The sequence below is a fragment of the Trematomus bernacchii genome, unplaced genomic scaffold, assembly GCF_902827165.1.
Source record: "Trematomus bernacchii unplaced genomic scaffold, fTreBer1.1, whole genome shotgun sequence".
NCBI lineage: Eukaryota > Metazoa > Chordata > Actinopteri > Perciformes > Nototheniidae > Trematomus > Trematomus bernacchii.
The window spans coordinates 85,532-99,480 of NW_022987613.1; the positions used below are offsets into that span (position 1 = coordinate 85,532).

At 40.0% G+C, this 13,949-nt stretch overlaps 1 protein-coding gene across 3 annotated transcripts; it reads right to left on the reverse strand.

Moving 5' to 3' along the window:
• Window positions 1-414: 414 nt before the first annotated feature.
• LOC117483707 (proteasomal ubiquitin receptor ADRM1-like) lies at window positions 415-13,554 on the reverse strand. 3 transcript variants are annotated; one of them, XM_034132065.1, is made up of 11 exons: window positions 13,489-13,554; window positions 13,241-13,413; window positions 12,272-12,482; window positions 9,721-9,837; window positions 9,125-9,248; window positions 7,459-7,545; window positions 6,855-6,948; window positions 5,407-5,654; window positions 3,651-3,808; window positions 3,322-3,424; window positions 415-715 (listed from the first exon to the last, which is right to left on the reverse strand). In XM_034132065.1, the coding sequence occupies exons 3-11, from the start codon at window positions 12,479-12,481 to the stop codon at window positions 612-614; spliced, it is 1,245 nt and encodes a 414-aa protein (XP_033987956.1). In that variant the 5' UTR covers window position 12,482; window positions 13,241-13,413; window positions 13,489-13,554; the 3' UTR covers window positions 415-611. The 3 variants fall into 3 exon arrangements, with proteins under 3 accessions (XP_033987956.1, XP_033987953.1, XP_033987954.1); XM_034132062.1 differs by having other exon boundaries at window positions 3,651-3,823; XM_034132063.1 differs by lacking the exon at window positions 13,241-13,413 and having other exon boundaries at window positions 3,651-3,823; window positions 13,489-13,518.
• Between the last annotated feature and the right edge of the window lie 395 nt (window positions 13,555-13,949).

The window sequence follows — 13,949 nt, forward strand, 5'->3', positions numbered from 1 at the left end:
CTACTGCTACTGACCATGCTACAGATGTTAGTGCAAAATCTACAGCTCCTCTACCACAACCATCAGCAACAAGTGGACATGGAGAACTACATGAACTACACGTTGCTAAATCCACCGCGGGGCATAAACAGAAGGGCAACCATGCTCCGGGGTCTTCTTCGCTGCTTTTGGTGTATTTTGTGGCGGCAGCAGCGCCACTTACAGGCCCGGCATATGTACTACAGCGTTTCCAGCGGGTCGAGCGGTCTCGTGTGAACGGACACGTTAAATGAATCGAATGCGTGTGAACGGAAGACTTTTTTGAAAACGCATACGGCGCGTAAACGCAAACGTTCCCGTGTAAATGGGGTCTAATAGTGAATAGAGTTCATGAAGCTGTTGAGTCTACAATAAAGTAATCCTTCACAAAACCAATAAACACACAGCAGAGAGTTTATTTCTCAGGATGTACAGTTGTCATGCAGGTTTAATAACTGTTCAGTTTATATTAATCGGCGGGGGGAGGGAGGGTCTTAGCGACAGTTTCTATATTCATCTTAGATCTTCATCCTTAATGTGTAATAGTTACAAAACAGCTGAACAGCTAAATAAATAAGTTAAATATTAAGCTCTCAGTCCAGACTCATGTCTTCGTCGTCGTCCTTCTTGTCCTTGGAGTCTCCGTCCTGGTCCGACTTTGTCTCCGTCTCCATGGCTTTGGCAAAAGCTTCGACGTCTGCAGAGAGAGAGAGAAGAGATCATGAATTACTGCTGCGAGAACTGATGGTTTTATTATTAACACAGTCTAAAGAAATACCAGTCAATGAAGTGGGTCAGAGTATAGCATCTACTAAAAAAGGTCACGGTAAAATGACGTAGTGTCAGTGGCGACTGGTCATTAGGGGCAGGTGGGGCACAGCCCCACCTAGTGTCAGCAGAAAGTATTACAAATAATGATTACAAAAAATGCAAAAAATGAATTAAAAAATATATAAAATATATTTTAAGATCATGTTTAATCATCTGATTCGTCTGTACATTGCTGTTTTAGTCTGTGTTCTTCTAATTAGTGTCTACAGTGTGTGCCTATTGAGCTTTATATATACACAGTGGCGTTTTTATATGTACAAAAGTGGTGGGGCACAAAAAACGTAGATGTCTATATATAAGCTTCTGCAGTGACGTGCAGTGAGGTTCATGGCTGGTGAGGCACTGGCACTGACTCTTCAGGTTTACAAATATTATATTTTGACCTAAACCAAAATATAATATTATTTTCAAAAGCTTTTTTTGTCTGATGCTTTGATTAATTTTAAACAGACAGTTCAACAAAAGGATACCCAAAAAATGTAATTTTATCATTTAAATATTGAATTGTTCTCTCTTAGTAAGATCCCATTTTCAATAAAATGGCGGTCTTACCTTGACTTGAAGATGAAGTCCATTTGCCTATCCTTCTGGACAAACATTTCTATTACTTTTTTGTAAAAGTCCTCCTTATGTTCTTGTAGTTTCAAAAGTCTATCATAAATCTAATCCATAGATTTATGATTCAAAAATTATGAAAGTAGGGTAGACATGTGGATATTATCCGGCTAATCAAAACGGGCATTTATCTAACAGGTACGTTTCCCACAGATCTTATTTTGAGCTATTTTCTAAATTCCTATGGAGAAACCTCATTGCTTTTTTGTCGAGGGACGCCATGCGCAGCTTACTTCCTGGTTTTAGGACGCGTCACTGCAGCTCTCTCGTCTCCTCTTCACACACCACACTTTTCGCGGCACACGTACTTACAGCCAATCAGCTCTGAATTATGTGAGATGACGTATGGTGGGGATGGCAGCTCAGTGCCCCTATGGTCATTATTTTTTTGCCACACACATTAAATAGGAAAATACTCTGAGCATGCGCAGTGTAGTTTTTACAGTCACCGTTCACTTAGACAGTGAGAGGAAGGGGCATGATCGGGTTTTGTCCCACATGGCTCTAAACAGCTCAATAGGCACACACTGTAGACACTAATTAGAAGAACACAGACTAAAACAGCAATGTACAGACGAATCAGATGATTAAACATGATCTTAAAATATATTTTATATTTTTTTTAATTCTTTTTTTGCATTTTTTGTAATCATTATTTGTAATACTTTCTGCTGACACTAGGTGGGGCTGTGCCCAACCTGCCCCTAATGACCAGTCGCCACTGTATATACAGTCTATGCTATTGAGCTGTTTAGAGCCAAGTGGGACAAAACCTGATCATGCCCCTCCCTCTCACTGTCTGAGTGAACGGTGACTGTAAAAACTACACTGCGCATGCTCAGAGTATTTTCCTATTTAATGTGTGTGGCAAAAAAATAATGACCATAGGGGCACTGAGCTGCCATCCCCACCATACGTCATCTCACATAATTCAGAGCTGATTGGCTGTAAGTACGTGTGCCGCGAAAAGTGTGGTGTGTGAAGAGGAGACGAGAGAGCTGCAGTGACGCGTCCTAAAACCAGGAAGTAAGCTGCGCGTGGCGTCCCTCGACAAAAAAGCAATGAGATTTCTCCATAGGATTTTAGAAAATAGCTCAAAATAAGATCTGTGGGAAACGTACCTGTTAGATAAATGCACGTTTTGTTCAGCCGGATAATATCCACATGTCTACCCTACTTTTATAATTTTTTTATCATAAATCTATCGATTAGATTTATGATAGACTTTTGAAACTACAAGAAGATAAGGAGGACTTTTACAAAAAAGTAATAGAAATGTTTGTCCAGAAGGATAGGCAAATGGAATTCATCTTCAAGTCAAGGTAAGACCGCAATTTTATTGAAAATGGGATCTTACTAAGAGAGAACAATTCAATATTTAAATGATAAAATGACATTTTTTGGGTATCCTTTTGTTGAACTGTCTGTTTAAAATTAATCGAAGCATCAGACAAAAAAAGCTTTTGAAAATAATATTATATTTTGGTTTAGGTCAAAATATAATATTTGTAAACCTGAAGAGTCAGTGCCAGTGCCTCACCAGCCATGAACCTCACTGCACGTCACTGCAGAAGCTTATATATAGACATCTAAGTTTTTTGTGCCCCACCACTTTTGTACATATAAAAACGCCACTGCGTAGTGTGTTGTGAAAAATCCCAGAAAATGTGTAGAAATTAGAAAAAGTCATATAATCGTAGTGTGTTATAACGCTTTGTGCAGAATGCTTTGGCAATACTGTGTAGTATAGTGTAAAACGATCCTAAATCCTCAGAATCGTAGAATAAGTCACAGTATAAATGTCCAAAAAGAACCTAAACCATGAAGGTGATTTTCCTCAGTAGATGTGAAACTCACCTCCTTTGTTGGCGGCGTCCACGGCTTCTGCAGGGAGACCAAACTGATTCATCAGAGGACCTAACTGACCTGAGGCCAGCGCACTGCTGAACATACTCATCGCCTGCACACACACACACACACACACACACACACACACACACACACACACACACACACACACACACACACACACACACACACACACACACACACACACAGTAAAAAGGTAGAAGTATTTTATATACAAACGTCCGTATCTCTCGTAAACATGGCGGTGTTAAATGAACATGAGGAAGCAACATGTTGGCACTGAACTCAATCAGACGTATTGAGGATGATATTGATACCTGCTGGAACTGAGGCGAGCTGAGAGTGTTGTTCAGCTCCTCGCTGCTCTGAGGGAGAGACTCTCCGGAGGGGAGGAAGGGAGAGAGACGCTGCTGCACCTCGGGGTGAGACAGGATGGGAGCCATGACCTCCGGGGTGAGCACGCTGGACAGATCCACTGCAGAAACCACATCTGTGCTTTAGCAAAGGTACAAGTACTCAGATCTGTGCTTTAGCAAAGGTACAAGTACTCAGATCTGTGCTTTAGTAAAGGTACAAGTACTCAGATCTGTGCTTTAGCAAAGGTACAAGTACTCACATCTGTGCTTTAGTAAAGGTACAAGTACTCAGATCTGTGCTTTAGTAAAGGTACAAGTACTCAGATCTGTGCTTTAGCAAAGGTACAAGTACTCAGATCTGTGCTTTAGCAAAGGTACAAGTACTCAGATTAGTGCTTTAGCAAAGGTACAAGTACTCAGATCTGTGCTTTAGCAAAGGTACAAGTACTCACATCTGTGCTTCAGCAAAGGTACAAGTACTCAGATCTGTGCTTTAGTAAAGGTACAAGTACTCACATCTGTGCTTTAGCAAAGGTACAAGTACTCACATCTGTGCTTTAGTAAAGGTACAAGTACTCAGATCTGTGCTTTAGTAAAGGTACAAGTACTCAGATCTGTGCTTTAGCAAAGGTACAAGTACTCAGATCTGTGCTTTAGCAAAGGTACAAGTACTCAGATCTGTGCTTTAGCAAAGGTACAAGTACTCACATCTGTGCTTTAGTAAAGGTACAAGTACTCACATCTGTGCTTTAGCAAAGGTACAAATACTCAGATCTGTGCTTTAGCAAAGGTACAAGTACTCACATCTGTGCTTTAGTAAAGGTACAAGTACTCACATCTGTGCTTTAGTAAAGGTACAAGTACTCACATCTGTGCTTTAGTAAAGGTACAAGTACTCACATCTGTGCTTTAGTAAAGGTACAAGCACTCACATCTTGTACTCGAGTAAAAGTAGAAGTACTCACATTCATTAGCTAACAATGACATTATTGTTCTATTAATATAAAGGGAGGTCAGGTACTCTTTAAAACAGCTGCTAGTTATGGGTACTTTTTACTGAAGTACATTTCAAAGCCCTCTTTACTTTTACTTGAGGAAAGAAGTTTAGTCAGTACTTCTACTTTTACCAGAGTATTTTTAAACACGAGTATCTGTACTTCTACTTGAGTAAAGGATGTGTGTACTTTTGCCACCTCTGGTTACTTCCTCTCAGTACTTCTGGTGTACTCTCTCACCTCCCTGCATCAACATGTACTTAGTTACTTCCTCTCAGTACTTCTGGTGTACTCTCTCACCTCCCTGCATCAAGATGTACTTAGTTACTTCCTCTCAGTACTTCTGGTGTACTCTCTCACCCCCCTGCATCAACATGTACTTAGTTACTTCCTCTCAGTACTTCTGGTGTACTCTCTCACCTCCCTGCATCAACATGTACTTAGTTACTTCCTCTCAGTACTTCTGGTGTACTCTCTCACCTCCCTGCATCAAGATGTACTTAGTTACTTCCTCTCAGTACTTCTGGTGTACTCTCTCACCCCCCTGCATCAACATGTACTTAGTTACTTCCTCTCAGTACTTCTGGTGTACTCTCTCACCTCCCTGCATCAAGATGTACTTAGTTACTTCCTCTCAGTACTTCTGGTGTACTCTCTCACCCCCCCCTGCATCAACATGTACTTAGTTACTTCCTCTCAGTACTTCTGGTGTACTCGCTCACCTCCCTGCCCCCCCGAGGGGACGTTCATGGTGGCCAGGATGCTCTGCAGGTCCCTCAGCTGGATGGGCTGCGAGGCGTTGGGGGTCCCGGCGGCGGTAGCGGGGGAGGAGGCCGGGGGGGAGGAGGCGGTGGGGGAGGTGACGGAGGTGTTGGTGGGGGTGACGGGAGTGATGGGGGTGGTGGGAACCTGGGCGGAGCCGAGGCGGCTGGAGGCTGAGGAGGAGGTGGGGGTGACGGCTGTGGACGGGCTGAGAGGAGAGAGAGGAACATCAGTGGGTCATTTTATATATATATATTATTTATTTATTTACCCATGTAATCTTGTATTTCTATTATATTTATTACATATTATTATTTTTTTAAATGTATTTTTTTTCTTTATTCACCAATGTATTATTTTTGTATTTGTACTAATTATTATAATTTTGTTCCATCATTATTATTTATATTATTGTAATTTGTATGGCTTCATCTGATGTTTGTCAGGATTCTTGCAACTGTTTTTACTTGAACATCACTGGTACATTTTTTTATATTTTTTAAATGTATTTACTTTTATTATTCTCCTGTGTATTATCTGCATCAAATACTGCCATGACATTATAAATAAATATATAATATTTTACATTACACTTCATTTAGCTGACGCTTTTATCCAAAGCAACTTACAATGACCAATTACAGGGACATTCTCCCTGGAGTAACTCCCTTACTCAAGGGCACACTAGTGGTGGTGTTCCTGGCGGGATTTGAACTCACAACCTTCTGATCTTCAGCCCACCTCACTATCCATTAGACCACCACTATCCCTATCACTATAATATCCACTGAATAAAATGTTTAACAAACATCTGTTAGGATTTTTAACTTCCACACACTTCAACAAAATAAAATAACTCAAATTATAAAAATGTTCTGTATTTTCTGAACACTTTTCTTAATTTTATTTGGCATTTAATTATTTTGTGCAGGAAACCATAGCATGTATTTTCCCCCATAAGGTAATATGGGAAAATGTCTCCCTCTGGTGGAGAATAGTCGCAAGTTCATTTCTAAAGCCAGGGCCCTGAAGTACTTTATAGATCCCAATTTGGGACATGTTTGTGTTGCAGCAGCATAAAAAGACATGGCATTGTACAATACAAATTAAAATACAAGAAAGTAGAAAAAATACATGTTGAATTTACAAATGAACAATAACAAGATATAAAGCAAGTCTATTATACAGGGATGGATTTTATAAAAATGGGTCTAGAATGGAACATATTTTATTCGGCTAAACGCTTATTATGGACTTTTGATAGGAGCTGAGGTCACACTTTCATAATTAAATCAAAACCGTGTACGTTAAAAAATAATAATAATATGCCACCAAGTAGTCCACACACACCGTCAGCAGCTGTTTGGAGTAAATGTAGTGTTATAAAAAGATGTGTATTTAAAGTGACCTGGTGGAGGAGTTGCTGGCTGCAGGGACGCTGCTGGAGCTGCTGCTGCCCAGCAGGTTAGCCAATCCTGGGCCAGCGAGGGCCCCGAGGCCCCCTGAGGGCGAAACATCACGTTATCATCTGAGAGAAACTAAACATAAATAACATTCATGACATATTGTTAGAGCCAGTATTTCATTTTTATAAGAAAGGCCACCTAATCGTGACGTCTGTAGTCAACCAGAGTATAAAAGACTACAATTCCCACGTCGCCTCCTTTAAGTGACAGAGATGGGAAACCTGTCAGAAGGACGGCGTCGAGGAACAGTTTCTAACCGTTCGATTACCCTTTAAGTTATGAAGTTATATAAGCCTTATCAAGACAGAAAGAATACCTAAGTTGTTTGTTATTTTATTTGCCTCTTTGTTTTGACTATTGTAAAGCCCTCTTTTCTTTCTTGCATGTGTAAAAGTTTGTTATTTTATTTTGAGCAAACACATCTCTCGTCTCTTCAACTGTAAGTAATGTAAGTTATAAAATGTCTGTTTAAAGCGTCTAGTGGCTTGATAGATAAACAAGGAAGGAAGCCACGACAGATACACTCTGTGAGTTTCTCCTCCGTACCGATCCCGCCCAGTCCAGTCGGTCCGATGAGCTGCATCAGCTGGTTGTGGCTCATATTACCCAGAAGGCTTTGCAGGCCGCCCTCACCTGCACGGGAGAACAAGAAAATCCAGCATGACAATTAAGAAAATGTATAAAGAAAGCGTAACTAGACAGTATGAAGTTGACTTTTGATGGTTTTATGTTTCAGTATTTGTAACTGTGACATAATAATGCTTTTATTTTACTTTGTTATGGTTATTTCATTTTTTTCTTTTTTAAGAAGGGGCAGGTAAAATAAGATGTACTTCTCCCTGCTCCTTTCCACCATGCGCTATAAAAACTAAACTGAAAAAACAACCAGTATAAGTGTACATGTTTTGTTAGGGTTAGGGTTATTTCTGTCACTTTTTTGGAAGATTTTTCAGACCAAGTAAAAAGATGGATTTATATTAGTTCATTTATGCTCTGAGGACGGCAGCTCGGCTTAGATTTGAAACAAGCTCGCTCTAAAAACAGCTCTTATATGAAAACCTAAACAGGAATTCTGAAGCTGATCCGTGTTTCCGATCTGATTGAGACCTGGAAATGAATACAAATTAAATTGCATCCTTTCTGTTAGAAAAATATCCCCGGCTTGAGCTTCAATCTCAGGATCCATCAACTAGTTCCTGAACAGTGTCCTTCACATGCTGATATCCAAGAGAGGGAGTTACACAGTCACAAGATGGAGGAATACCGGTTCTTCTCTAGGTAATCATACATCCTGTCACGTTCAAAAGAGTTTTTTGTCGAAATGTTGGCTTTTTTCAGAAAATCTCAAAATTCTGACTTTTTCCTGAAAATGTGCTTTTTTTCTGAAATTCACAAAATTCGTACTTTCTCAAAAAATTCTGACTTTTTCAATAAAATGTGGACTTTTTCAAAAAAAATTACTTTGCCTCAAAATCTCAAAATTCTGAATTTTTCGCAAAATTTTGATTTTCTCAAAATTCTGACGACTTTGCCTCAAAATCCTGACTTTTTCAAAAAAATCGGACTTTTTCAAAAAAATCGGACTTTTTCATTTTTTTTTTACTTTTTCAAAAGATTCTGACTTTTTCAAAAAATTCTGACTTTCAAAAAAATCTGACTTTCAAAAAATTCTGACTTTTTCCAAAAATATTCTGACTATCTCAAAATCAAAAAATTCTGACTTTTTCTCAAAATCTCAAAATTATGACTTTTTCTCAAAATTATGACTTTTTCTAATCATTCGTCACCGACTTGAGCTTCAATCTCAGGATCCATGTATTTGTGATCCTCTCCAGAATGGAAGTAGTCATCACACACAGAGCATCAAGTAGTTCCTGAACAGTGTCCTTCACATGCTGATATCCAAGAGAGGGAGTTACACAGTCACAAGATGGAGGAATAGAAAGCAGTATTCAATGTTTACTTCAGATTAGCTCCACGTCAGAAATGAGCATGCTTGTCATATGTCTATCTCCATAGAGGCTGAATCATCATGTTAATCACATAGCTATCATATGCCTCAAACAGTCCTGATGCTCTTCTAGGTAATCATACATCCTGTCATGTTCACAGCTACAGTTGGGATACCTTTGTTATCATGTTACTCTGATGTTGGAAGAGTACATTCAGTATTTTCCCAACACTTTATATGATTCATGTGATGGTGTTTTACCTCCCAGGGCGGAGAGGTCATGCCCCCCGCCTCCCCCGCTGCCCAGAGCGCCCGGCATGGGTGGGTTATTCAGAAACTCGTTCACCTTCCTGCAGTGCTCCTCGTCTTTCTCACTCTTCGGCTCCTGAGCATCAGAAACACAAAACTCAGGAAATCAACTCAAAGACACCTTTTGTGCAAAATGCACTTCTTCATGTCTTTTATACACAAACGATGTGTCCCCTTCAGAGACTCTGAAAGTGAGTGAGTGAGTGAGTGAGTGAGTGAGTGAGTGAGTGAGTGAGTGAGTGAGTGAGTGTGTGTGTGTGTGTTGACTCCGGTCAGGTAGAGACCGGTCTCCAGTCAGCACCGATGCAGACTCGCTGTTTGAGGGCTCCCCCTCCACACCGCTCCACACTCGTTGGTTTGGAACAGCACTTAATGTGGCGGACCCTCAGTGCGTGTGTGTGTGTGTGTGTGTGTGTGTGTGTGTGTGTGTGTGTGTGTGTGTGTGTGTGTGTGTGTGTGTGTGTGTGTGTGTGTGTGTGTGTGTGTGTGTGTGTGTGTGTGTGTGTGTGTGCGCGCGCGCGCGCGCGTGCGCGCGTGTGTGTGTGTACCTGCATCCAGAAGAACAGTCTCTTGGATCCAGCTTTGAACTTGAGAACAAACACCCGTCCGGTGGTGCACTGGCTCACACGTTTAAACTCACAATCATCGGGGAAGATGATCAGGTCCTGGAGGAGAAGAGGGAATATTAAACAGTTAAGAAACAATAACTTTATATTCAAACACACATTCATGGGGGAACATTGGAATTGGTCATTTAAGGATCATTTGGACTGCACGTGAAGTACATACAGTGTGAGTTGGAAACAAAATAGATATCATATCTTAAATAAATAATGTGTCAGGGAATAATTTGCCCTGCATGTTTACCTTTCGCCCTCTGACGCAGATGCCCTAACCCTTGGGCAGCATGCTATCTCCCTTAAGGAGGGGCTGCCCTAGCAAGTTGTTGTTGTTACCAGTTTGTGACCGGGCAGCTCTCGGTCAGAGATAGTTATTGTTGTGGGACACCTGGAACACATCCTTCTCGGGGTGTAGATGACCCCGAGCCATAAGCGACAACTAATGTGATTCAGTGTCCTCAGCTGTTTAGTCTCTATTGAAGAATGTTGATTATTACACTCTGAACTAACCCTCCTGTTACATTCAGGGTCAAATTGACCCGTTTGAAAGTTTGAAAATCTACGAAAAATACTTTAAAGTATTTTTTTGTATGAAACTTCTTCTCCTTACCTTAATTAGTGCAATAAACAAGTACAATTAAAATGGTTCATGTCATGCATTTGGAACCCCCCCCTACATGTCTATATCACAGAGATGGTATTTGGGTCAATCTGACCCGGCAGTGCAAGTGGAGGCTAAAAGGACACACACACACACACACACACACACACACACACACACACACACACACACACACACACACACACACACACACACACACACACACACACACACACACACACACACACACACACACACACACACACACACACACACACACACACACACACACACACACACACACACACACACACACACACACACACACACACACACACACACACACACACACACACACACACACACACACACACACACACACACACACACACACACACACACACACACACACACACACACACACACACACACACACACACACACACACACACACTACAAATCCTTATGACTCATTTGGCTTGATTCTAAGTGAACGGGTCAATTTGACCCTGAACAGAAGAGGTGTCTCGTCTCTATTTATCAACATCAACCAATTGGAAAAAAAAGTTGGAACATTTTAAAAGTAATTTAAAAAATGTTATGTTATGCAAAACTAATGTATTTTATATCAAGGTTTTTCCAATGTAAAAAAGAAAATAGAAAAATGTGTTTGAATGTATATGTTTTGTGAAAAACGAGTGACTTATTCTAATGGAACCATGATCTGTGAGAGGTGAATAACACAATTGCACTAAATATTGATTTCATTGATAGTAATAAAAGGTACAAACTATGTACCAAAAAAAATCTGGATTTTGGGGCTTCTGACCATTTTTGGATAATTAAACATGCACTGGGTCAAATTGACCCACGAATATTATTGCTGTTACAAAAAACGAATATAACAGGAGGGTTAAAACCTCGAGCGACAGGAGGGCTCTTCAGAATTGATTGTGGCATCTCTACCATGTGGTCAACTCGTGGCCCGTGACATGTCTTGTGAATTCTCCGGCCGAAGCTCCAAATAAACCGCCAGTGTTTGCCATCAAAGCTCCAGCTCTCCTCGTGTCTCTCTGAGTCTCCATTGCTTCAGAAGTTTCCCTCACAGTATGTATATATTCTTATATATTGGACTGAATATCCAATATAATTGACATGCAACCAATGTTTTGTTTTATATTGATATGCTAGTGTTATTACTATTGATTCATTTCAGTTAAATGTTGTCTTGTGTGGCCAAATACAGTTAGTGCAGAAACACTAACAGAGAATGAAAATAAAACTTTTTAAAACAACAAGCTGTATGGTTCCAGAAATTAAATTTTTGTATATATCATAAATAAAATAATGCAAATAAATGTGTTTTGTCTTGTTTTTGTTAGGTTGTCCGTGTTTGTATTGTCTTGTATCCTTTAAAGGTGGGGTAGGTAATTTTGGAGAAACCAGCTCGAGTGCGCTAGAATTTGAAAATACACAACCGGAAGAAATCTGTCACTTCCTTACAGAGCCCCTCCTCCAACACACACGAACGCGCACATGACCAATGAGGGCACGAGATAAGTTTGTGCACAGATGGAAGGCTGACAGGCAGGTAGGCCATCCAGTTATTTTAGCCGGGCCGGCTCAAATGATTGGTCGTGCTTTTTACAGTACTACGGCTTCCACAGATGACATTTTTTATGGATTTTTTGTCAAAGCACTTCAGATATTCATTGCTATCGGGATGTTAAGAGCATTCCATGTAATATAACAACAAGTGTATCTCGAGCCGGTTTCTCAAACTTACCTACCCCACCTTTAATTATGGTAACCCATATGTTGAAATATGTTTTATTTAAAAAAGGGATGTTAATATATGATAATTATAACAACACGTACGTCGTCCACGTTCCCCGTGGTGCGGTCCTTCCAGCAGAAGTGGATGAGCGAGTCGTCCGTCTGCTGGATGTAAACCTGACCCTTCCTCTTGTCCGGAGTCACCGTGCTGCTCTTCATCGTCATCTTCCCCGCTCTGAACTCCACCAGGTACTTACTGGAAGAACCTCGAGAGCCAGAGACCATGGAGGGGAACAGAGCACCTGACGCCATGCTGAGGAAGAGGAGGAGGGGGGAGGGGGGGGGTGGAGGAGGAGGAGGAGGAGATAGAGGGAGAGGAAATTATTATATTGTATACATACTTTAATATGATTTATTTCCTACTTTTTTAACATATTTATTTGTTTTATTGTATTGTTTTCTTTGTATACGTTTTTTGTCTATTTTGTTGTTGTTGTTATTGTTATTGTTGTTATTGTTAGGCGAGGGCTGTTGTGTAATTAACATATTAACATATACAGCCAATACAAATACATGCAAAACACTGCAAAAGCCAAAAGAAATATAGAAAAATGACAATAAAATACAATAGCAATGTCTACATAGCTATATGATTGGCTTCCAGGGAGTGGGTACGCTCTTAATAAATAACAAATAAAGCAGAGCCTATAATAAAAGCACACGGCTCCTATAATGAATTATTTACTAAATTATAATATAGAACAAAGAAAAATAGAATACTAAAAGAAAGAAACATATTAAATATGTACAGGTAATCATATGTTATTTTCTCACGCGCTACTCAGGGTTTATTAGTCTGTATTAAACAGAGACCATAATAAGGGCAGGTTGTAGCGCACCACGCTCCATGATAAACAGATGACTCTGCATCCTGTCGAGATGAACCTCTCTCCGGCTCCACGAGCTCACAGAGCCTCGTTTTAACCTCACACACACCTGGATTAAACACACACCTGTTCAATATGTTAATAATGAAGAACATGAATCAAAAATAAAGATATTTATACATACATTTACTGAGTGAGATGTCGTTCCGCCGCAGAACAAGCTAACCCGCTGAGGATGATTGTGATTGGCTGACTGGCTCCGGGGCTTCACTGTGATTGGTCGAGCCGTGTGTCAATCGGGAGGGGTTTAAATGCTCCACGAGCTCACACAGAGCCTCGTTTTAACCTCACACACACCTGGATTAAACACACACCTGGTCAATATGTTAATAAGGATAAACATGAACCAGAAATAAAGATATTAATACTTACATTTACTGAGTGAGATGCCGTTCCGCCGGAGAACAAGCTAACCCGCGGAGGATGATTGTGATTGGCTGACTGGCTCCGGTGCTTGACTGTGATTGGTCGAACCGTGTGTCAATCGGGAGGGGTTTAAATGTCCATGAGTATGTTCGGTAGAGATGACACAGCAGGTTTATTCTACTGAATGCATTTTTTTTATTTCAGCAGGCTCTGTTTTTCATACATTTTGAAACAGTTATACCAATACAATTAAATGTAATTGTAATTATATATTATATATTTGTTACATATTTGTTTTATGATTAAGGTCATTTTTTTAAATAGTTTTAGTTATGGTAAATGTTATGACAACATTAATAAATATTATTTATATTTAATATTTCTCTTGCTTTTTAGTACAAACCTATTTCTATTATATGTAATTCAATTATATATTTGCTTCAATATTTCAGATTTATTTTAATGAT

Excerpts from the sequence above, each read along its gene's own strand:
- LOC117483707 (XM_034132062.1), bottom strand. The coding sequence starts at position 12,481 with ATGGCGTCAGGTGCTCTGTTCCCCTCCATGGTCTCTGGCTCTCGAGGT. Across the intron at positions 6,949-7,458 it reads GACTGGACTGGGCGGGATCG|GGGGCCTCGGGGCCCTCGCT; the intron begins GTACGGAGGAGA and ends TTTCGCCCTCAG. Across the intron at positions 3,425-3,650 it reads GCTCGCCTCAGTTCCAGCAG|GCGATGAGTATGTTCAGCAG; the intron begins GTATCAATATCA and ends GTGTGTGTGCAG.